Source organism: Schistocerca cancellata, chromosome 1 (assembly GCF_023864275.1).
Source record: "Schistocerca cancellata isolate TAMUIC-IGC-003103 chromosome 1, iqSchCanc2.1, whole genome shotgun sequence".
NCBI lineage: Eukaryota > Metazoa > Arthropoda > Insecta > Orthoptera > Acrididae > Schistocerca > Schistocerca cancellata.
The window spans coordinates 351,475,720-351,501,154 of record NC_064626.1 but is presented as its reverse complement, the minus strand read 5'-3'; the positions used below and the strand labels follow the sequence as shown (position 1 = coordinate 351,501,154).

At 42.1% G+C, this 25,435-nt stretch overlaps 1 protein-coding gene across 1 annotated transcript; it reads right to left on the bottom strand.

Annotated features, from left to right (window-relative positions):
- Positions 1-20,115: 20,115 nt before the first annotated feature.
- On the bottom strand, positions 20,116-24,191 carry LOC126161455 (uncharacterized). Its single transcript, XM_049917279.1, has 2 exons — positions 22,673-24,191; positions 20,116-20,436 (listed from the first exon to the last, which is right to left on the bottom strand). Exons 1-2 carry the CDS (start codon positions 22,967-22,969, stop codon positions 20,272-20,274), a joined length of 462 nt encoding a protein of 153 aa, XP_049773236.1. The 5' UTR covers positions 22,970-24,191; the 3' UTR covers positions 20,116-20,271.
- Between the last annotated feature and the right edge of the window lie 1,244 nt (positions 24,192-25,435).

Here is a 25,435-nt window from a genome sequence, read left to right as displayed (position 1 = left end):
AAAATAAAAATGGCTCTGAGCACTATGGGACTTAAATCTGCGGTCATCAGTCCCCTAGAACTTATAACTACTTAAACCTAACTAAACTAAGGACATCACACACATCCATGCCCGAGGCAGGATTCGAACCTGCGACCGTAGCGGTCGCGCGGTTCCAGACTGAAGCGCCTAGAACCGCTCGGCCACTCCGGCCGGCCACTGTAAACACCCTCTGTATATTTATTCCACGTTTCAGCTTTCCTTTCTTTGCTTAGCACTGGTTTGTCAACTGAGATCTTTATATTCCTACAGCTGTTACTACCTTTTGCGAAAGTCTCTGTAATTTTGCCATAGGTAGCATCAATCTTTCCCTTAGTTATGCATGTTTCTACAGTCTTGCGCCATGCGTTCCATTTTAGGCATTTGCACTTTCCGCCAGCCTCATTTTTAGACATCTTTATTTCCCTTCACCTACTTCATCTGATGCATTTTTATTTCTTCTTTCGTCTGCTATATTCAATGGCTCCTGTGTTGCTCAGGTATTTCTTCTATGTCTTGTATTTCTTCCTATTTGATCTTATGCTGGGTTCCCTACTTCGTGTCGCAAAACTACCGATTCGTCTTCTATTATATTCCTTTCCCTTGTTTGAGTCCAGCATTCGCTAATGCCCCCTCTGTAAGGTTTAATAACCTCTGGTTTCTTGGCAGAATGACGGCGAGAAACCATAATTGTCAGCTTAACTCAGCAGTGTACATAGGAGTACCAGAGCACACTCTAACCCGGCTATTATGTTTCTAATTTCTCTGAGTTCCTTCAACGAAACATAGCTCATGCGTAGTTACCACTGATTCTGCCTCAGTCGTGATGTAATAAACCCTAGCAACGCTGCTCTGAATATTCCAAAGCTACAGTGTCCAGCGTTACAACAGATGCAAAAAATTCGTGAGTGGTGAAATGATACCTAGAGCATGAACGCTGGCCACGGCTGGCGTGTGAAATCATAACACTGCTAAGTCAGGAAATAAAACAGGAATTCTTTTCCACTGGCTGGCCAAGCGGTTCTAGGCGCTACAGTCTGGATCCGCGCGATCGCTACGGTCGCAGGTTCGAATCCTGCCTCGGGCATGGATGTGTGTGATGTCCTTAGGTTACTTGAAAAAAGAGACAGCATTGGTCGTATATTTTTCTATTGCAAAATCGATTTTCTGTCACTGAGTGACCATCTTCAGTGCTATATTGTATAACAAATTGGGATGCACTGTTGTTACTAAGCTTACGGCAATCACATATGTGAAGATGGTCACTCAGTGACAGAAAATCGATTTTGCAATAGAAAAATATACGACCAATGCTGTCTCTTTTTTCAAGTATACCTGTTACCTGGTCGTAGTGCACAAGACAACATGGAGTCGCCAATCAATAAGTCCTTAGGTTAGTTAGGTTTAAGTAGTTCTCAGTTCCAGGGGACTGATGACCTCAGCAGTTAAGTCCCATAGGGCTCAGAGCCATTTGAACCATTCTTTTCCACTTTCTCACGCATAAATATAAACATTAAAAATACAAACATGACAGTAAATTCAAAGATTAAATGTACTGAATACCACGATTGTTTATAACTTCACCGTAGGTCTTAACGCATTTAAACAGTAATACTCACAGTCTTGAACACAATTTATTTCAACAAATAACCAGCTGCGGCTTTACAGCCATCGTCAGAGCAATACGAAGAAAGTAAAAGTAAAGGTATTTTCGAAATTGTGAAAAACAAGTCAGATTCATTAATTAAAACTTCCGGGCTGAATTGCCGTGGTCAATATATAAAACTGCTTCTCCTTCCTGACGTTTCGTTGCCTCCTGCGGACAACATCTTCTGAGGAGAGTCGGCGACTCACCTCAGATGTTGCCCGCAGTAGGCAACGAAACGTCAGGAAGGAGAAGCAGTTTTATATATGGACAACGGCAATTCAGCCTGGAAGTTTTAATTAATGAAGACGCCGGCCGTGAAATCTTACATGTTATGATAACACGTCAGACTATTACCTTATAAGGCTCCGAAATAAATGGTTCAAATGGCTCTAAGCACTATGGGATTTAACATCTGAGGTCATCAGTCCCCTAGAACTTAGAACTACATAAACCTAACTAACCTGAGGACAGCACACACATCCATGCCCGAGGCAGGATTCGAACCTGCGACCGTAGCGGTCACGCGGTTCCAGACTGAAGCGCCTACAACCGCTCGGCCACAGCGGCCGGCGCCGAAATAAAGGACGCGTAGTCGTTTACTGCAATGATTAACAGTATGCATGGTTCAAAATGGCTCTGAGCACTATGGGACTTAACTTCTGAGGTCATCAGTCCCCTAGAACTTAGAACTACTTAAATCTAACTAATCTAAGGAGATCACACACATCCATGCCCGAGGCAGGATTCGAATCTGCGACCGTAGCAATTACGCGGTTCCAGACTGTAGCGCCTAGAACCGCTCGGAGTATGCGTGGTATGTAAATAATGAGTAGAAATTAGAAACATTGGACATTGGCGATACTGGTACTGGTGGAAGGGTCGGTCTAACGCATGTAATAAGCAAATATTTAATGAGTAACGTAAGTGGCGCTTAACCCGAGAACGGGCCTCTGGCCTGACTGCAGGTGGACCGCAGACTCATTCGTAGCGGCACTGGGAGGGGGAGGATGGAAAGACCCTCGCCGTGCAACCCTTTACGTTAGGAAAAGATTCCCGGTACTCAGCGCGTTAGCAGGAGGAGTGGATTTGCAGTCGTGCTGCAGTGACTGGAATGATGAAAATTCCTCGACCCTACCCAAGATTCAGCCCAGGACCTTGAGGCACGTCGGCTAGTGTTCTACCCGATAGACCACTACGGACAAAATATGTACTGCCCGTAATTAAATGTCAGTAAGAAAAGTCAAAAGTCAAGTTTGTACACTAGCTAGTATGTCTCGGTTGGATTGTTTGGGGAAGGAGACCAGACAGCGAGGTCATCGGTCTCATCGGATTAGGGAAGGACGGGGAAGGAAGTCGGCCTTGCCCTTTGAAAGGAACCATCCCGGCATTTGCCTGGAGGGATTTAGGGAAATCACGGAAAACCTAAATCAGGATGACCGCACGCGGAATTGAACCGTCGTCCTGTCGAATGCGAATCCAGTGTTTAACCACTGCGCCACCTCGCTCGGTAGTATGTCTAACAATCACTTTGAGTAAAACGGTGGAGTACACCTGGGCCAGCCAGTAGGGTAGGTGTCGGCACAGCCACAGCCGGCGCCATGTTGTCGTCATTCGTGTCGTCGTGCAGGTTCTCCGAGGCCTTGTCGGGCCGGACGGCCTCTGGAGCCTCAGGGGGAGGTGATCTACCTCGTTCCGAGACCGTACGGTGCCTCCTCTTGCGCCTTTTAGGTGAACGTTGTTTGCATGTTCGTCACTCTGTGTTGGAAGACGGCGGTCTCGGAGGAAGGCCGTCGCGGGAACGATAAGTGAAGGGGCGTCCATATCATCGGCCGGGTAGGGATCGGAAGTCGTTGCTGTTGGTAGAGGCGCCGGAGTAGCGTCAGTTTGTGAGCGCGACGCGTCGACACCCCCCGGTATCCGAAGCAGCAGGAAGGGTCACTACTGGTACATGGTCCCATGCACGGGGACCGGTGTGAGGAGAAGAGAGCGCCTATGCTTAGGTGATCTGTAAAACCGTCGTCGGAGTCTGAGGCGCCACGGTAGAGGCTGGAAGTTGGGTGATTCGTCGCTGAATACACTCACAAGGGGAACCCACGACGTTTGGAATGCGGATTTACTGCAAACTTCGTACACTCGTAGTCCTCCATAAGGACAACAAAATGTGTAAGCAGTAGCGCGTACTTCTCAAGCGTTATTGAGAAAATCTCAAGATAATTTCGGTCGTCCAATATGTACCTGTGCGTTGCCGTTATCATCACAAAGCGGTTGCCGTTGCTAACACGAAGCGGCGGCAGCTGAGGGATGCCGGCACGGTAGCTCAAGGTGTTCGGTCAGAGGGTTAGCTGCCCTCTGTAACAAAAAAAAAAAAAACTGGGTTCATCGATCAACAACGAACTTAAACGGATGTCTTACGAAGTCCGCCCCGAGCAGATGCAACGAACAAAAGCGAACAAAATGAGATTAAAAAAAAAATTGTTAGCGTCCAAGCCCCGTAATCCTAGATACTTGGTCGCTGGATCGAGTACCGTTCGTTACTCTTTTTTTTTTTTTACAATACAGTCATGTCTGTGGCAGTCAAAAGTTGCAGGCAACAAGTAGTTTCGAGCTCCTTCCAGGTATAAGGGATTTCTCAATTCACGGACAAGCAAAGATTTTCATTATCACTTTCTGCGTTTATATGGTTTATATGGTGCGGAGACCTGGACATTGAGGAAGGAAGATGAAAGAAGATTGGACGCACTAGAGACGTGGATATGGAGAAGACTGGAAAAAGTGAAATGGGAAGACCGACTAAGGAATGAAGAAGTATTAAGAAGGGTTGGAGAAGAATGAAACATACTGAAAGTTATCAGAAAGAGAAAACAGAACTGTATTGGACATTGTTTGAGGAGGGACTGTTTATTGAAGGAACGAAGGAAAAGTGGAGGGAAAAAGAGGAAGAGGAAGAAGAAGATATCAAATGATGGACAATATCAAAGGATACAAATATTCAGAAATTAAAAGACTGGCTATGGACAGACAAAAGTGGAAGGGGCTTTACCCATGACAAGACCTACCGTATGGCAGAATACCGTACTACTACTGAAACGTCCCCTTAGAGCAATTATACATATGAAACGTCCACTTAGAGCAATTATACATATGAAACGTCCACTTAGAACAATTATACAAAACTGTGCTTAACCTGGCACACAATAATTTTTTTAGTGCAACGCAATCTGACTATCAAAAATCCCTGCAAAAGAATGGCCCTGACTAACTTTAACCTATACCTTTTACAAATCACTTACCTCACAAAAATCTTCGCTACTCAAGCTACTGCAAAACAGCGAGCGCCACTACTGCCAGCTAAATAAAAGATTCAAACTACTGAAGGTACTAACTACTGATAGGGATAGTTAGCAAATGAAAGATATTAATAGAGAACAAACAATGTATTTACCTTAATATTCATAATTGACATTCAGTCTTACAGATTATCAAAACTCCGCCATCTCTCTCCCCACGTCCACCACTGCTGGCGGCTCACCTCCAACTGCCCAGCGCTACGCGCTGTTCGCATCAACAATGGCAGACAACAATTCAAACTAGCCACATACTGCACACAGCACAGCCAGTGATTTTCATATAGAGAGCGCTACGTAACGTTGCCAATAAGAAAACATAAACAGCAAACTTACATAAAGAAAACATAAACAGCCTACTTACATAGCCCCCATGCTCCCCACAAAAAATTTTACAAAATATTTTTGGGCAGTGGCCAATACATATTTGTTAAATTTTTTTTTTTTTTTACAATTACTAGAACATCGAAATCAAATGCACACAATTATTGATACAATGTTGGTCAAAAGCTAAAATTTTCTCACAGTCCATAAAGACAGTCCTGATCATTCATCATAATAGTAATTACAGTTTTTTTCACAAAGTCTCATTAGTAAAAGAAATTGCACACAGAAGTAGTGGATTTCCATGCAGTCTTGAAGAAGTAGTGTTGTCCTTCCAACGGAAAGACAGTGCTGACTCTTGACATGCTGACAGGTAATGGGCCACAATGGAGCAAACCCACAGCAGAGTCATTCGAAGTTCTGACGAATATTGGTAGATAGGTCATCACAGAGTAGACCCACTGTAGTCCTGGTAGAGATTGTGGTATTTGTGGGCCACCAGAGGTGTAGACCCACTGTAGTCCTTGTAGAGATGGCCAGCAGCCATCTGTTGCGACTGTGCAGGTGCACAATCACCATTGAAGAGTCTTGCGGATAATAGAGCAAGTCCATAACCACCACTTGTGCACTCACAAAGTTTTTTGGAATTGTCCTTAGAACCAGCAATGCTGTTATCCAGTCCCTTGCTGAATTATTAACACACGTGCAAAAACTATCAGTCCCTACTTCTCACATATTGTCCAAATACTATGACCAACAGAAATGTGTGCAGTGAAATGGAACTTACAAGTTAATAATATGATGAACTGGTGTCAATTACAATTTTATGACGTAAGAATACAATTACAAAGGTACAAAATACATCATTAAAAACATAACAATACAGTCAACATTTGTAGTAATATAGGCTCTACAAAACAATAGAAATAAACATATACATCAGTGTTACAAGAATTATGACATAAGTAAATACATAAAAGATCAGAATAACTTGCGAAACATCAACTTCACACATGAGCATTAAAACAAAACAGAATAAATAATGTCTAAGCATCTTTACAAAGTAAATAACGGAGTATTAGAAAAATTCTACAACATAGCTCTCATCAGCTAAACACATAAAGACAGGAAAAACACAAATACACAAGGGTACACAAACATATAGAGGGATGACACAAAAGGAAAGGACAGGGTTTGTTTTACTGCAGTATTTTGCATGGAGATCTCCCTTCGTTCATGATTATTCCCAAAAAGTCCTATCTATACCTCCTTCCTGTATTCTATTCATATTTCTTTCAAAATAATTATTTCTCATTGTACAATACTCATTTTGGCCCAAATCTTTTTCATATAACTTCGCAATGCATTCTTTACCTATTCTTCATAGGCAGTTTCTTATATAGTCTAACCCTCTTAAGCTAACTTAAATCTACTGAGCTCAGATATATATACCAAGGGACGAGGCAATGCAGCATCACAACAAATCAACACAAACAGAAATGACAAAAAATGCAAATTGGCAAAGCTAGCAGCATAAATTAGCAAAAGTCAAATTCAATAACACTATGCCTGGCAAACAGCAGCAACTTATACCTAAACATGACATAGCGCAAGCAGAAAAAATATTACACTAAAATGGCCATGTCTAATACCTATGTCACATCTTAACATTAGAGTGATGCATCACAAAAACTTACGCTAGTAGATAAGTTACCAAATCATAAAAAATAATCTATACAATTCCTGTGAAGGGAAATGTCCTTTTTTGTGCTCCCTCATTTTTTTGGATAGATCATAAAATTATTTACTGGATCTGTAGGCATAAAATATTGATATTAGTGCATATATTAAATTTTATTTTAACCAATGCTGCAGTGCAGCTAGAAACTTGATATTAAACAAAATGTGTAAATAAATACATAAAGCAAGCCATATGGCATTTTTCTCAACTAGCAAGACAATAGCGGTGAAATGTTTCGCATCGTTTCATGAGGCATTTCAGTAAATATCATAAATTACGAGCTCCACAGTATGCTTTCAACGAGGAAATGTCAGTGGCGCGTACAATGGCCTTCCCTTTCTGTTTTTTGCTACCTGTGCTTCTAACGAGGCACTCAAACTAATGGCTTGTTCTCCAGGTGTCTGACACAGCTGTGTGCCCACGACGCATGTGCAGGTGGTCACTTAACATTCTTATGGAAATATTTACGACAGCAGTTTTCGCTACAGTGACAGTCTCATATAAAAATATTTCACAGGTCAAGAATTTTATTGACATAAACATACCTCAACAGCATAATACACATCGTCGTCGTAAAAATAACATCATAACACCTCAGTCAAATGTCAAAAACGTCGTAGCTTCCTCCAATGATTTCAAAACCTAAAGAAAATTCTCTGCTCATTTCAGTAGTGTCATCTACCTCAAACGTACTTTAAAAATCATGATCTCATACCAAATACATCATTCAAAGCTCTCATAGTATCACAATGGTTCCGAAAAAATATGAACAGTTCACAAAGTATAGACAAAGTACAATTTCTTAAGTGTGAAGTAATCCAACTCTGTAATTGCGTAAACATGTGTCACTGACGTAGAAAAAAAATGTTTGTTTCTCTGTTAAATGATCAGATAGCTGTGTAATTTATGTGTTAGAGAAATATGGTACCGATGTGTTAAATTGTATAAGCAAATACCATATTAGCTAGGGCTCCTTGTGCTTGCCAAACACATGGTACACAAAGTAAGCGTGTACCCCCCTGAGGTTTATTGTAATTGTATCCTCAGGTATTACAGCTTACAGCAATGAAATGAAATGTGTCACGAAAAACTTTCTTTGTAATTCAAAAATCTCTAAAAATAAATGTCTTAAGTACAAAATTAATCACTCAAATACGTGTCCAGTAGCGCTAAATGTGCGTCTTGCTCTAAGATAATCTCTGGGAAGTGTCGTAGTTATTGTCCTCCGAAAGCTAAGTTCTGCAGAAGTCAATGTACTTACCTCATGATACACAAAAGTGAAATGCTTTGCGTATAGATATCATACTTATTACGCTTATTGCCGTGATGAGGAAAGTACTGTGCTGTAACGTATTGTTGTCCTACGGAAAAGGCTGTCTCCTTGTAGCAATAGCACAAAAGTCACCACTAAAACATGTCTCACTTTATAGAAGAATTCAGAAAAAACTGTGCAGATATAAAACAGATACACCGCAAAAGCAACATTGTAAACTGTCACTCATTAGTAACGTCGTGATAAAATCGTGCAACTAACAAGGAAGAATGTATAAATAACAACACTGTGTCGTCTGTTCGCAATAACAATGCATTCGCAATTACTTGTCTAAGTTAGCTATGTTCTTGACTGGATAGTTAGTTAGCTTTAAAACATAGTTGCATGTTAACAGTTTCTTAAGTCTGACAAACTGTACAAGTAGCGTGAAGTGAAAATTGCAAAGACTAAGTTAAAAAGCAGATTATCTGTCAATAAATGGTTTTACATGAGAAATGTGGTGTAAACCTTTACTCTTCCTAGTACGCAGAGTTTCAACTTCAACGCAATTATCATGTGGTATACGTCGGATTCTGTAAGGTCCATTGTAAACTAGAAAGAATTTGTGACTCAAGTGTTTCTTCTTATGTGACAATGAATGAGCTTTAATGAGAACTTTCTGACCAATATATAATTTCTTTGCATTTGCTTTACCGTGTAGTTTTCTCCTTTTGTCTGCTGCAGATTTTATATTTTTAAGAGCCAAATCAATTATGTCTTTGTGTCGAAGTTTACGTGTATTCGGGAAAGATACAAGCTCTCTGATTCTGTTCGGAGGTTCTACATTCTTCAGTACAAGAGTAGGTGGTAAAGCAGTGGAATCATGAGGCATTTCATTCAGCACATTTTGAAATAAGTGTAAATATCTGTCCCAATGCTGATGCTTTCTGTGACAATAAAGTCTGCAAAGCTTATTGATTTCTTTCATAATCCGTTCAGACGGGTTACAATGTGGTGAATACAATGAAATGAAAACAGGTTTGATTTTATGATTCCGAAGCATGCGTGACCAAACAGCAGATCTGAATTGCGGTCCGTTATCTGAAATGACTTTACTAACGTGTCCAACTTCACGTAAGAAATTTTTAACAAAGGCGTTGGATACAGACCGTCCAGTGGCTTTACGTAACGGAGTGAAAGAAACAAATTTTGAAGTAAGTTCAACAGCGACTAGAACGTACGAAAATCCATTCGATGTTCTGACAAGGGGTCCCAAAAGATCAACAGCAGCAAATTCTTTTAATTTAGAAGGAATAATAGGAAATAACGGAGCACGATGTGAGATAGTAGACGGTTTCGCCTTTTGACAAAGTTTACAAATAGACAAGACTCTTCGAATTCTCTTTTCCATATTGTTAAAATAACAAGTCGTTCGAAGAATATGATAACATTTTCGTGGGCCAAAATGTGCGTAGCTGAAATGAATGTACCAAATGAGCTTATTAACAAAATCGTCTGGAATGCAAAGTACCCATAGCTTGTCATCAACAGTGCAGCGTTTGAAGAGTATGTTGTTTCTAACCAGGTAATAATGCCGAATCTGAGTGTGTGTCTTTTCATGCCATTTACTTTTGATATCTTTCCAAATCGGATCTTTATCTTGTTCATGAGCAATGTCCTTTAAAGATGTGGTGATGAAGTTTTCAAAGGCGACTTTCTGAATGTAAAGAATACTGAAATTTTTCTCGAGGTTGCCTTCTGTGTTACTTTTCTCAAGTCCAGCCGGTGCGCGTGACAGTGCGTCCGCAACAATGTTCTCCTTGCCGGGAATGTAGACTATTGTGAAGCGGAATTCTTGCAGAAACAATGCCCAACGTTTTAACCTGTCATGATTTAATTTTGAAGACATAAGAAATTGTAATGCACGATGATCACTGTATACTTTTACGTGCTTACCAGAAAGAAAGAAACGGAATTTGTTAAATGCCCAAACGATAGCTAAAGCTTCTAATTCAGTAACAGAATAATTTTTTTCAGATTTTGTTAGCACTCGGCTAGCAAAAGCGATGGTTTTCTGAACAGTAGTGTCATTTTCTATGGCTTCTTGAAATAAATGGGCACCAAGACCGACTTTAGAAGAATCCGTGCTAAGGCAGAAATCTTGTGACAGATCTGGATGAGCTAGTATTGGCGCGTGAAGTAACGCTTCTTTCAAAGAATTGAATTCCAACTGTGCTTGTTCGTCCCAGTTCCAAATAGTATTTTTTCCAGTGAGAGAACAAAGTTTTGGTGTAACTAGAATTTGCATATTCAGAAAACGACGGTAAAAATTTACGAGACCTAGAAAACTGCGGACTTGTCTTTTTGTGGATGGAACAGGAATGGCTCTGATTGCTTCTAACTTTTCAGGATCCGGCTGAATGCCTTCAGAAGAAATAATATGTCCCAAAAACTTCACCTTTGACCTACCGAATTCAGACTTTTCCAAGTTAACTGTAATTCCAGATTCTGCAAAAATACGTAACAAACTGTTGATGCGGTTATGTTGTTCCCATGAAGCTTCTGCTATTAGAATATCGTCCACATATAAGGTGATGTGACGTTTTAAGAACTCAGGTAATATGGAATTTAACCCGCAAATGAATGCTGCTGAAGAAATGTTCAAACCAAAAGGAAGTTTCCGAAACTGATAACAAACGCCGAAACAAAGGAAAGCTGTGTATTTTCTACATTCTGGATGTAGTTCGATCTGATAAAAGCTGGATCTGAGATCAATGGAAGACAACACTTTTACACCATTAAAATTTTGAAGAAGTTCTTCCATCGTCTGCGGCCTGTCTGTTTCAGGAATAATGATAGTATTGATTTGTCTCGAATCTAAGACAAGTCTGATCGATCCATTTTTCTTCTCAACAACATGTAACGGATTGTTGTATGAGCTTACTGCAGGCTCAATAATGCCCTCGTCAAGCATAGATTGTATTTCTGTTCTAACACGGTCCCTATAATGTGCTGGAATTACGTATGGTCTAACACAAAATTTAGTATGCTCACGAACACGAAATTGATATTGAAATCCCTTGATTGTTCCTGTTTTGTGAGTAAAAACTGTGGAATGTGCTTGTAAAATCTCAAAAAGGTCCTGCCTATCAGTGTCATTACAATTCTCAATTGTTTGAATTTTATTCTGAATTAACTCATTAGTTTCAAATATGCCGTCGATACCATCCCTGTCAGTACTTGCAGAGTGATTGTTGGTGTCTAGTTCCGTAGAAAATTCCGAACTGTTATCTAACAGAAGGTAAAGCCGATTAATTTCCACATCATGGTTTGAGAGCCAGTCTTCAAATTTCAAAGCTATTGACATACCTTCTTTCTCTAAACTTATTTCAGCATCGTGAAAGCTTAAGATTGCTTTGTATTCATTCAAAAAGTCTACTCCCAGTATAATTTCCGTCGACAATAATGGAACAATAAGGAAGTTCATAGAGAAGCTGTGGCTTTGACAAAAGAATTCTAAGTTGGTTTGTTGGCGTACATCTACACTTTTTCCAAAGATTGCACCTTGTAATTTAATCTTACGTAACGGAAGTGTGGGGCAATCGTTCGCTTTGTTGCATTTGCTAAAAGCTGTTTCGCTAATTACTGAAATGGGACTGCCAGAGTCAAGTACTGCCGTAAATTTTACGTCATTTACAGTAATATGAATCACAGGATATGCAATGTTGTTATGTTTTACGTCGTGTTCCTGGAGTAAGATGTCCCTAATGTCTTCCATTTTTACGTAATTACTAGCTACGGCAGCTGCGTCGTCAGTTTCATAAGTACGTCTTGTGGCTGCCAGTGGTGTGAGTCATCGCCTATTGTCTCTTTGTTGGCGCGCGTCGTTATTGGGATTTGGAGACCTAACTTCTACAAATTCATCGTGACGAGAGTGCTCTGCTCTATTTAAATCTCGCCAGTTCTGATGCAATTCAGGTCTGTCGTTACGATCATATCGTCTGTCGTCATGTCGGTAGGTTCGATAGTTTCTTTCTTGTCTGTCACGTGGTGGAGAATTTCTGCCTGAGTCGTAACTGCGTGCTGGACCGTTGCGTCTAAAGTTATTCTGTCTCCCTTGATAATAGTTATTTTGGTTCCCATATTGTCTGTTTCTCTGATTGTCTCTGTGATAGTCATTACTGCGGAAAGGTGATCTTTCCCTGTAACTATTACTCTGCCAGTGGTTGTCATATGGGTGGTGTCTGTTTTGGTCACGATTTACGTTGTAAGAATAGGTTTGTCGTGGCCATTTATTGTTTCTGTCGTCACGGAATTGTGACGGATGTGACCTGTAGTGATTGTTTTCCTGTTTTCGCATCCCGCGACTGTCTGTGTCAATTTCCAGTTCTTGTAACAGTCCCTGAAAAGCTTCAATGTCGTCTTTGCAACGTCCTGCCAAAATAATATGCCGTAAATGTTCAGGCAGTTTGATTAAACAAATGCGGATGAGTTCTGAGGGGCTGTATGGGTTTGACAGGTACTGATTCTTGTGCAACATGTCTTCAAAATATTTCACAAGACTGGAAAATTCAGATTGTTCGAAGTGTTTCATCATCATGATGCTATGTTTTACGCGATCTTGTGTAGCTTGTGACCAATATGCTGAGAGGAACGCATGGTAAAATTCTCCTTCACTGTGGCAATCGTGAATGACCGATCGCATTCTTACAGCTGGTTCATTCTCCAAGTAGCCACACATAAATTCTAATCTGTGTTCTAATGACCAGTTGGGAGGAAAACAATGAGAGAATTGATGGAGCCACGCTTGTGGATGAATGTCGTTGCCAGAATTCTTAAATGTTTTGAATTTACGTGTAGTAATGAACAGCTTATAGTCAAAATCATCATGTCGGCGAGTCACATATCGGTCATTGTTACGTCGTGTCGGCGGTTCCATCTCAAAATTCGGTGCACCTTGCCAATTTCTTTCATAATTACCGAAATGCTCTGTGTTATTATATTGTGGCTTTTCCGTATTTCTATGTCCCTCTTCCAGTATTGGGGCGCGAGTGTCCTCTGAAATACGTAATTCTTGTATCACCTGCGTCAACTGATCTTGTACTTCCCGGATTTCTCTTTTATACTGTGTATTAATTTGATTTTGATTTTGTTTGAATTTTCTTATTTGTTCATAGTCTTCTGTGTCAGTGAAGGCTACGGGTCTTGTGTCATTCAGATCATCATCTACCTTTGTAGATAAGTTAGTGACCTGATCCGAAAGTTCAGCTACTTTCTCCGATAGTGAACACATTTCCTCAGTGTGTTTTTCTGAACCAAGTTTCAGAGTGTCCATTTGTGTTGAAATCGAATCTACTGTGTTCTTTAAGTTTTACTGAGTTTTTGCCAGTTGCGTAACCGAATCGGTAGATGCAACTGAGTCAATTTTAGCCCACAAGGTCTCATGATTTTCATGAACAATGGTTTGCAGCTCTTTTATGGCTGCTTCGTGATTCTGTCATACATTCTCATGACGCGAAAAAATAGGTTGGAAATGCTCACAAATTTGTGTTTTTACGTCATTACAGACTTTCTGACATTTCGATTCTATTTTATGTAACTCAGTAGTTAAATCTTCACGTGTTTGTTCAAGCATATGTTCCACTGAGTCTAACTTTTGAAGCTTTTGTTCCATTGTATCTAACTTTTGAAGCTTTTGCTGTGCTTGTCTCTGATTTTGTTCCATTGTGTCTAACTTTAGAAGATTTTGTCCCATCTGTCTCTGATTTTGTTCCATTTGTTGCATTAATTGCAATAATAATGTATTAGTGTCTGGAATCTGTTTCTCTATGCTTTTTGGCAGTGCGTTTTCACCGGCAGCATTCACATTTTGACAAGCAGAAAATGTGTCTTGACTCATTTGAGAAAACGGTGAGGACGCAAAACCTGAATCTACAGTATTTGCAAAATTGTGTCCTGTCATTTCGGATTCCTGAGGCGAGCTGTTGCCGACCGATCGATCGATAATGCTTCCCTGTTCACTACCTGTTTCACTGCCTACGCCATTGTCTGACGCCCGCTCCATTTCCCTATGCACAGTTACCAAATTACTACTTTGAATATTAGTTAATTCACTACCCAGTGGTGCTGATAAGCTACGCTCGTCGTCACTATTATTTCTCAATTTAGTTTGGAGCCTAGTGTTACGTTTTTCACACGCCATTATTGTCACAATATTTCACACGACAACACAGAAAAGCACAACTTGAATAGCAAAAACAAGAGAACACATTAACATAGCACTGAAAATAATATCTAGTTAATTGCAGCTGCGAAATACTTGGTGCAAATCTACATGCATGCCACAACTGTTTTACAGTACAACAATGAAAGGCTGCAACTACAAAGGAGATTCCCTCTACAATTACGCGCTAGCAATAAACAAAAGCTACACTAAATACACAAACTACAAGAAAAAATCAGAAGATTCCAGTGAGGTATCCTAGGCTAAGGGTCGACATATGAAACGTCCCCTTAGAGGAATTTATACATATGAAACGTCCACTTAGAACAATTATACAAGACTGTGCTTAACCTGGCACACAATAATTTTTTTAGCGCAACGCAATCTGACTATCAAAAATCCCTGCAAAAGAATGGCCCTGACTAACTTTAACCTATACCTTTTACAAATCACTTACCTCACAAAAATCTTCGCTACTCAAGCTACTGCAAAACAGCGAGCGCCACTACTGCCAGCTAAATAAAAGATTCAAACTACTGAAGGTACTAACTACTGATAGGGATAGTTAGCAAATGAAAGATATTAATAGAGAACAAACAATGTATTTACCTTAATATTCATAATTGACATTCAGTCTTACAGATTATCAAAACTCCGCCATCTCTCTCCCCACGTCCACCACTGCTGGCGGCTCACCTCCAACTGCCCAGCGCTACGCGCTGTTCGCATCAACAATGGCAGACAACAATTCAAACTAGCCACATACTGCACACAGCACAGCCAGTGATTTTCATATAGAGAGCGCTACGTAACGTTGCCAATAAGAAAACATAAACAGCAAACTTACATAAAGAAAACATAAACAGCCTACTTACACTACTACTTATGCGTTGGGTTCGTTTACTAGTCTGCAGTTATGAGTATTATATTATCTGTGATAATAAAACTTTGTAGACTGCCAAATAACATTATAAATGTAATAAAAGTTCATCTGATTACACGTATTTTCCCGTTATATCTACTGTAATATAAATAGTAAAGAATATGACTGTGTTGAAAGAAAAAGAGAAATGACGAACAGGACTCGATCCAGCGACCGACGACCTACGGTTAGGGGGGCTTGGACGCTAACCACTCAGCCGCCGCCGCTTCGTGTTACTAACGGCCGCCGCTTTGTAATGATAACTGCCACGCACAGGTACATATTTGACGACTGAAATTATCTTGCGATTTTCTCAATAACGCTTGAGAAGGACGCCCTACTGCTTACACATTTTGTTGTCCTCATGGAGTACTACGAGTGTACGAACTTTGCAGTAAATCTGCGTTCCACACGTCATGGCCTCCACTTGTCGGACCTGAGGCGGCCTTCTTTGCTGCTCCCGGAACAGGTGTTGGGTTGGCCGTAGTATATCACGACCTCACGGCACTCGCTGATTTGCAGGTGAGATGGCACGTGGCGATGGAGATCGATAGTGATCTGTCGTACACCGATAAGAACGGGGTACGTTTGGAATTGTGCCCAGCGTTCGGCTGTGTGACCGTGTACAGTGCCATAGGAACGGAAAACCGCGATAACGTCTTCCACCGGGAGCTCGAACTGGAGTTCGAAAACTCGTATAGTACGTATTCCCAAGCCTGCGTGGTCAAAGGTGACCGCCCGTCATTTCTGTCGGCGTGGCAAAAGCGTAGTCCGTGTTTGGAATCACGAAGTACTCTTTCGCACACAGCGTCATTGACGACTTTGACGTACACCATACTGCTGAATATGGACAAATGGTTCAAATGGCTCTGAGCACTATGGGACTTAACTTCTGAGGTCATTAGTCCCCTAGAAAGAACTACTTAAACCTAACTAACCTAAGGACATCACACACACCCATGCCCGAGGCAGGATTCGAACCTGCGACCGTAGCGGTCGCGCGGCTCCAGACTGTAGCGCCTAGAACCGCTCGGCCACCCCAGCCGGCATGGACAAATGAATGCCCAAGATGTCGGAAGCTGGGATCTTAGCAACGTCGTGTAGGAATCGTTCCACTTCCAAGGCCTTTGGTCGTATATAGTCGTTTCAGGATCTGAACCGTAGTGTTGATTTTCTGAAACGATTGGCCATGGTTCTACTACACGTAAGCGACACGTAAGTGATGGCCGCTGAAAAGTAAAGACGTTCGCACTGCACGGCTGCGAATACCGGTCTGACCCCTAGACCACGGGTACTAAAGTTCTTCTCCTATTTCCTCTAATTCCACCTCTTCCTCCTTCTCTCTGTCTGTTTATCAATCAACTCCTTTCCTCTCTCTCTCTCTGTCCATTTCTCCCTTCTCTACCTCTGCCCTCCTCCTATCTGTGCCTATCTACTCCTTCCCTCTCGCTCCCTGTCCGTTTGCTCGTCCTCTCTTCTCTCTCAACGTTATCACACCCACACAATAGGAGGCTGGTGCTTCCTACAGTAACTGTATTTCTTTGCAGATTGTAGCTAATATGTGTATCATATATGATTGAATTCGTTGCAGCGGTTTAGGATGAGCTTTTTACTCGGGTTTCTGCTCGCATACGCATATGTACAGGTATTTCACCTGAATGTCTAGCGAATTACGCCCTGCAGTTTCATTATCATGCAGCTTAATGTTTATGATGTCGTATCTCTTGAAATGTGTTGTACAATCATACAATTTTGCAGGTACATCCAATGGTATATTCGCCTAATGTCTACGAAATGTTTTGTGAATGGAGTTAGTGGTAAAGCAGTAATAAAACGTCATGCATGATTCCGCAGTTTTATTGCATAAACTGCGAAAATGCTTTTTTTTCCCTTTCTTCATTATGTGTGATGGTCACCGACAAAAATTTTGATAAGGATTTGAAACTATGTGCAAAGTTCGTTACAAGTATCTAAGAGCTCATATTCTTAAATACTGGATGACTGATATGTGGTTATTGTCGCGTAGTGGGCTACATTGCTTCATCAACCCCACCCCCTTGACAGGTACGTGGCTCCTACCCCCACAGTGATTCTTGCCTGACACTAAATGATAAGTGTACCAAGTTTGGCTGAAATCGGTCCAATGGTTTAGGAGGAGATGTGGAACATACATACATCTGGCTACCCACTTTAATAATTTGTATCGATCAAGAAAGGTCCCTGATGAACCTCTTTGTTGTTAATGTGACTGCCTGCCTTGACTGTGCTGATTACAGTGCAACAGGTCTAAATCAAAGAGGGAAAAAAAGACAAATTAATACAGACGCAGCTGTGACCGAGAGGTTCTAGGCGCTACAGTCTGGAACCGCGCTGCTCCTTCGGTCGCAAGTTCGAATCCTGCCTCGGGCATGGATGTGTGTGATGTCCTTAGGTTAGTGTTAGGTTTAGGTAGTTCTAAGTCTAGGGGATTTAAGTCCCATAGTGCTTAGAGCCATTGAGCCATTGAGCCATTTTTAGAATACAGGCGCAGTATTCGGTGATCGAGTTATGCAGTCGTCGAGTTTCACTGCTGACGCAGAAGTAGATGAGAACAAATCCATATTTTATTTCATTCCACTCTCTGAAGAAACATTTGATATAAATTCTGAGAACAGATGTGTGTTGATAAATTTATTGATGGACGGCAGAGAATCGTTGAAGTGTTTGTTTTTGTTATTTTTATGCTTTTCTGAACACCGACAGAGAATTCAGTTAATAGTTTTGTCTCAAAAATGAAATTTTCACTCTGCAGCGGAGTGTGCGCTGTTATGAATCTTTCTGGCATGTTAGAGTACTTGCCCGCGAATGGCAAAGATGCTGAGTTCAAGCGTCAGTCCGGGACATAGATTTAATCTGTCAGAAAATTCAATATTATTTTACTCGATTCTCCGTAGTTAGGAAAGCGTCGGCTCCATATTTCATAAGGAGCAAATAATTTACTTGAAATGGAACAGCACATAATTATATCATGTGGTATTCTAATCCTAATTTAAAATACTTTTATTACAACAGACGATCAATAGGTCGCGAGTGCTGGTATCCATCCTGATTTTCAAGCCTGTTTCAAGCGTGTTAGGCAGCTGTATCCTCACATCCACTGAAAATCATTCACAAGTTTTGCCAGGACGTTTCTGCCAGCATTGTCACCTCCCGAAATATCGCCCCATTCCCCTTCCATAGCCTTTATTCGTTAGTATGATATCCGCTGATTTCGTAATTCGTCAAATTTGTTTTATTTTTATTTTGATGGCTGTATGCCCTTCTTGTCTCCACAGTCACCAACCAAGGGCGGGGAGTCGTGTGCACCATCTGTCTGTCAACAGTGTAAACTTTCCAGAATGAGATTTTCACTCGATGTAGGTCGTTGCGTTTGGTCTAGGCGGACGTCACAAGATATCCGTTCAAGTTGATCTTTCATTCCTTGACTCAGTTTTTCTATTACACAGAGCACGCAGCCCACTGACCATCTGAGCTACCCACACACGACTCACACCCCGTCCTCATAGCTAGGCAGGTAATGGCAGAAGTAAAGCCGTGAGGATGGGGCGTGAGTCGTGCTTGGGTAGCTCACTTGGCGCCTGCACGGTAACTCAGCGTGTTCGGTCAGAGGGTTAGCTGCCCTCTGTAATAAAAAAAACTGATTTAATGGATTAACGACGAACTGAGACGGGTGTCTTGCGACGTCCGCACCGACCAGATGAAACGAAGGAAACCGAACAAAGTGAGATTAAAAAAAAAAAAGTTGATAGAGCACTTGCCCGTGAAAGGCAAAGGTACCGAGTTCGAGTCCCAGTCCGACACACGGTTTCAATCTGCCTGGAAGTTTCAGTACAAACTTTGTTTTCTGTCTTATTGTATTTTAACTGTTCGTGTATTGTATTTCCTGAGCCAGAGGTTGGCGGCCAACCCAGCGTTTGTCTAAACTAGCGTATAAAAGCTCTTAACAACCAAATGCAGGTAACCTAGTTATTAACAAACTGTCACGCAAACCAGCGCACCATGCGTGAAGCTGTACGAGCAGATCTCTTAAAAGACGCTACCGATAGTAAAGCCTTGTATTATCCCCTCTTCAATGTTATATCAAAGTATTTCAGGATTCCATCTGACAACTGTTTGCGTGTTCACTCTGTGGACGGAAGGCCTTCCTAGTCCCACATAATCACCTTTTAGCAACGAAAAGACAGTTATATTCCAATCACCTCAACTCTTAACGTACGTATTATTAGTTTTAGAGGTTTGAGTATTTTGTAGAACAGGCTGGAAATCTTCTCAGTAATCTATTAAGCGGTCTCACAAAATCGCTATATGGCAGAGGTAGCTTCGGCAGTCAGCCAGACTGTGACTCGTTTCCTCTCTCTGACAATGCAGTGTGCCAACAGTTACGTTAGTCGGGTAGGTAATGCAGCTAATTTCAGTGTAAGAAAGACAAAAGGTCACTGGATCATTTGTGTGGCTTATCATTTTGAAGAAAACACCTGCTTTCTGAAGTTCGAAGTAAATTTTTTATTTACAGATATTTTTTTATTTACAGACACATAAATAAAATAAATAAATAGATAATATATTTCTAAAAGTACAAAAAATGAAGAAAAACAATATTACGACTCAACTTGTGAAGAACTACAATAACACAGCCATGTCAATAACTTATAATACAGGATGAAGCGTAAAATTCTGGCAGGCCACAGCACAGACTAACTGCGTTTGTGAGGTCCCATCAGTGGTCTCCCTGCAGAGTCCTTGTTACAGAGGCCGCCCTCCTACCACTCGTCCCGGCAGTTGCCCGCGGGGTCCCGCCGCTGTCCCTCAGGACACGGGATGTCCGGCACGTTGATGAAGCTCAGCAGGCCCTGCTGCCTCGTCGTCGCGTCCGCGGCGGCTGTGGGGGACACCGCGGCTCTCGTGGTGGCCGTAGTCGTAGCGGGCTGCGAGGAAAACATTTCAATTGAGGACAGAGTCTCGTCGTTACCTTCCCTCAATCCAAGCCCTTTCATAACAACTGAGGTGTTAAGAAGAAACTAATTGCATGTTATTGAAAGTCTAGAATGAAGCTGCACTTTTCATGCAGCTTCGATAATTTGATAAAGCGTTGGAGTAGCTGCACATTGCTCACCTACGTTCAGTAAAATTCTCATAGATGCTTGATATGGAGTGGCTTCTTACTTGTTATTGAAAAGGAAATTTTACCGATACGGAAAGGAAAAAACTACAGGTGACAAGTGCCAAATAACTGCAACAAAATAATGGATATGTTTTCTATAACGTTCTGTCGAATTGTTTTGTCTATCTTGTGTGGAGTAGAGTCCAAAATTTTAATAAATGAACAGATATTCTGAAATATCCTGTCTTACTCCGTCCAAACAGGCCTTGGAAGGCCCAATGGTACCGACCGGCCGCCGTGTCATCCTCAGCCGGGCGGATTAACGACGAGGGCCGATGTGCCGGCCAGTCCAGATGAGGTTTTTAGGCGGTTTTCCACATCCCGCTAGGTGAATACCGGGCTTGTCCCGATGTTCTACCTCAGTTACACGGCTCGCAGACATCTGAACACTTTCGCACTATTCCATGGATTACACTCGACGCAGACAGTTGGGGTCGACTAATTCCGTCCCGGAGGGCACGGGGTGGCGGCAGGAAGGGCATCCGGCCACCCCTTAAACATTAACATGCCAGATCCAATTAACGATGGCTGACCCTGCGTAACTGCGGGACAAGGCTCAAGCGATAGAAAGATAGATAGAATGCTAATATAAAAAGATAGACCTTCTTGAAGAAAGTAAATAAGATTACTGAGAAATGTTGAGAGAAATAGTGTCCATTCCACTACAAACAAAACATGATGCATCTCATGAAGAATGATGGAAACTTCTACTGGATTCCAGTACTGAAATTAACTGAGGAGGAAACCTGCGCTACAATACTTTTGAAGCAAAATGTTCCATACAGATGGAACACGTATTATAGATAAACGAGACTATATGAGGCAGACATCGTTTTGTATGTGGTGCGTAAAAATATGTAAAGAATTCAACGGGTGGATAAACGAAATGAAGAGTTGCGAGGAATCGGAGCAATCTATATAATTTTCTACCTTAAAGAAGCAGCGGGTTAAAGGTTCGAATAATTCACCATGGGACTTAACTTTTGAGGTCATCAGTCCCCTAGAACTTAGAACTACTTAAACGTAACTAACCTAAGGACATCACAGACATCTATGCCCGAGGCAGGATTCGAACCTGCGACCGTAGCGGTCGCGCGGTTCCAGATTGTAGCGCCTAGAACCGCTCGGCCACCCCGGCCGGGCTACGAAGGTGTAATAAGTTCGTTAAATACTGGTATTCATGGAATATTTCTTTATATTCTACTAATTATCCCTGCACAATTCTATGAGTGAATTACGTTTCCTACTTCACCATCTATATACTCGCAGAATCGATGGGGAAAGTAGTACAGCGCTATTACTATTCTATGAGCTCATAATTACTCTTTGTAATATTCTCTCTGGGGTGTTGAGGGGACTTATAGGATCTTCTCCGTGCCGAATAGCCGCATAGAATAATTGTAATTTTGCTATTGAGATTACTGGAAGAAAGAGATTGAAAATATATTGTATGCTACTCAAGAAAATACATACTGAGCATTTACATCAAAGGTGTGTAAGGAATTTCATTATGTATGTATTCTGTAATTGGAAATTTGCACGGAGGTGTCGTTTCGTTGGTAATCAGAAGGTAACTTCCGATGAATTGGAAACGAACCTGCAATTATTAGATACAAGAGCTCCATTATTTCATCGGACAATTAATCTATATCAAAGCAAACTTTCGCTTGATCTGAGGTTTCCCGATTGACTACTCAACGCAGGAAAACCAAGACATTTTATTTACACACGACTGCAGATCGCTTCGAATCATCGAGACTGCGGACAACGAGAGTCATCGTCCGATTCTGATTAAACAAGTAAAGCTTAATTATAACTTTCTTGAGCGACTACTGTGAAGACTGTGATATGGCTGCTTATGAATGAGATCATTAATAAAATACTAATAACTAACTTTCCTCCTCACCAGCAACCAGTATAAACACAATATTAATTAAAATTATATTCTTAAAGATATTTCGTCAAAAGGGATACTCGTATTTGGTCATTCTGTTGCTCACCTCAGTCTGACGATTCTTGGCTACAGCCCTGTGTGAGTCCGCAGTGATTCCAGTCTGTACAGGTGAAGCCCCTGTTGTTTGTAGACACGGTACATGAACAGGGTAGCCGTGTGTGAGGACGAACACGGTGTGAGGGTCCAGGGGTGGAGGTGACAGCGGAGGCCGTCCAGCAATTTGGGCTCGATGCGGCAGCAGCCAGCCGAAGCCGGGAGGCGGCGCCACCACAGGAAGGCCAGTGGCCACTGCAGCGGCCGCGGCCGCGGCGACCAACAGGAGGACTCTGCGTGCGTCGCTCATCGTGCTGTGTGTCTGTCTCTGATAGCGGCGTGCGTAGCAGACTGGCTCCTCCTGCCACAGCCGGCATCTTAAGTGCGGCGCTTCGTGACGTGTTTCCTCAGCGGGCAAGCCCCCAGCCGCTGTCACTGTACAAACATACCACAAGCGCCGCCTTCCAAAAACAAAGCGACGCTGTACGCGCGTACCCCAATACGGCGAGCAGATGTTTACTACTCCCTACACGTAATCCCGAGAATCGAAAGTGCCTTGTCATCTGATGCTGGAGCAGGATCTTTGCCTGATAACCTTACTAAATCTGTTAAATACACTACTGGCCATTAAAATTGCTACACCAAGAAGAAATGCAGATGATAAACAGGTATTCATTGGACAGATATATTATACTAGAACTGACATGTGATTACACTTTCACGCAGTTTGGGTGCATAGATCCTGAGAAATCAGTACCAAGAACAACCACCTCTGGCCGTAATAACGGCCTTGATACGCCTGGGCATTGAGTGAAACAGAGCTTGGATGGCGTGTACACGTGCAGCTGCCCATATAGTTTCAACACGATGCCACAGTTCATCAAGAGTAGTGACTGGCGTATTGTGACGAGCCAGTTGCTCGGCCACCATTGACCAGATGTTTTCAGTTGGTGAGAGATTTGGAGAATGTGCTGCCCAGGGCAGCAGTCGAACAATATCTGTATCCAGAATGGCCTGTACAGGACCTGCAACATGCGGTCGTGCATTATCCTGCTGAAATGTAGGGTTTCGCAGGGATCGAATGAAGGGTAGAGCCACTGGTGGTAACACATCTGAAATGTAGCGTCCACTGTTCAAAGTGCCGTCAATGCGAACAAGAGGTGACCGAGACGTGTAACCAATGACACCCCAGCATGCCAGGTGATACGCCTGTATGGCGATGACGAATACACGCTTCCAATGTGCGTTCACTGCGATGTCGCCAAACACGGATGCAACCATCATGATGCTGTAAACAGAACCTGGATTAATCCGAAAAAATGACGTTTTGCCATTCGTGCACCCAGCTTCGTCGTTGAGTACACCATCGCAGGCGATCCTGTCTGTGATGCAGCGTCAAGGGTAACCTCAGCCACGGTCTCCGAGCTGATAGTCCATGCTGCTGCAAACGTCGTCGAACTGTTCGTGCAGATGGTTGTTGTCTTGCAAACGTCCCCATCTTTTGACTCAGGCATCGAGACGTGGCTGCACGATCCGTTACAGCCATGCGGATAAGATGCCTGTCATATCGACTGCTAGTGATACGAGGCCGTTGGGATCCAGCACGGCGTTCCGTATTACCCTCCTGAACCCACCGATTCCATAATCTGCTAACAGTCATAGGATCTCGACCAGCCGGCCGCGGTGGCCGAGCGATTCTAGGCGCTACAGTCTGGAACCGCGCGACCGCTACGGGTGCAGGTTCGAATCCTGCCTCGGGCATGGAAGTGTGTGATGTCCTTAGGTTAGTTAGGTTTAAGTAGTTCTAAGTTCTAGGGGACTGATGACCTCAGCAGTTAAGTCCCATAGTGCTCAGAGCCATTTGAACCATTTGATCTCGACCAACGCGAGCAGCAATGTCGCGATACGATAAACCGCAATCGCGATAGGCTACAATCCGACCTGAATCAAAGTCGGGAACGTGATGGTACCCATTTCTCCTCCTTACACGAGGCATCACAACAACGTTTGACCAGGCAACACCAGTCAACTGCTGTTTGTGTATGAGAAATCGGTTGGAAACTTTCCTCATGTCAGCACGTTGTAGGTGTCGCCACCGACGCCAACCTTGTGTGAATGCTCTGAAAAGCTAATCATTTGCATATCACAGCATCTTATTCCTGTTGGTTAAATTTTGCGTCTGTAGCACGTCATCTTCGTGGTGTTGCAATTTTAATGGCCAGCAGTGTACTAGTCATTAACTTACATGAAAGAACATCCCTGGGTAATCATGAAGTTTTAATTAATTAATTTATTTATTTACACGAACTGACGAACTAAGGACCGCGTTACAAATTCTATTTCATGTTCACTTTTTTCTTTCTATTCTCTCGGTCTGCTCTTCTGCCTGTTGCCATTTTTGCCAGTTGTTCAGCTGTTAGTTTCCTGTTGGTCTTCGGTTTTGGAGCCTTCTGAAAAACCTCGAATTCAGTTATTGCCTTTCTGTACTTGTCCCTATTCATTGCGTTCATTTCTGCAAGTCCAAGTTCACCGAGGTCTTTCTTTATTCCTTGCAACCAAGAGTTGGGTGTTTTCCTCTGTTGAATTATATTGAAGATTTTCTTCGTTAATCTGTCATCAACCATTCTCACCAGATGACCAAAGAACATCAGCCTACTCCTTTTCATTTCCGTTGTGACTTATTTAATAAATTTATAGATCTTCTCATTGTTCATCTTTACCAATTTTTCACCAATTTTTTTGTGTCCACCAAGAATCTTCCTCGTAAGTACTCTTT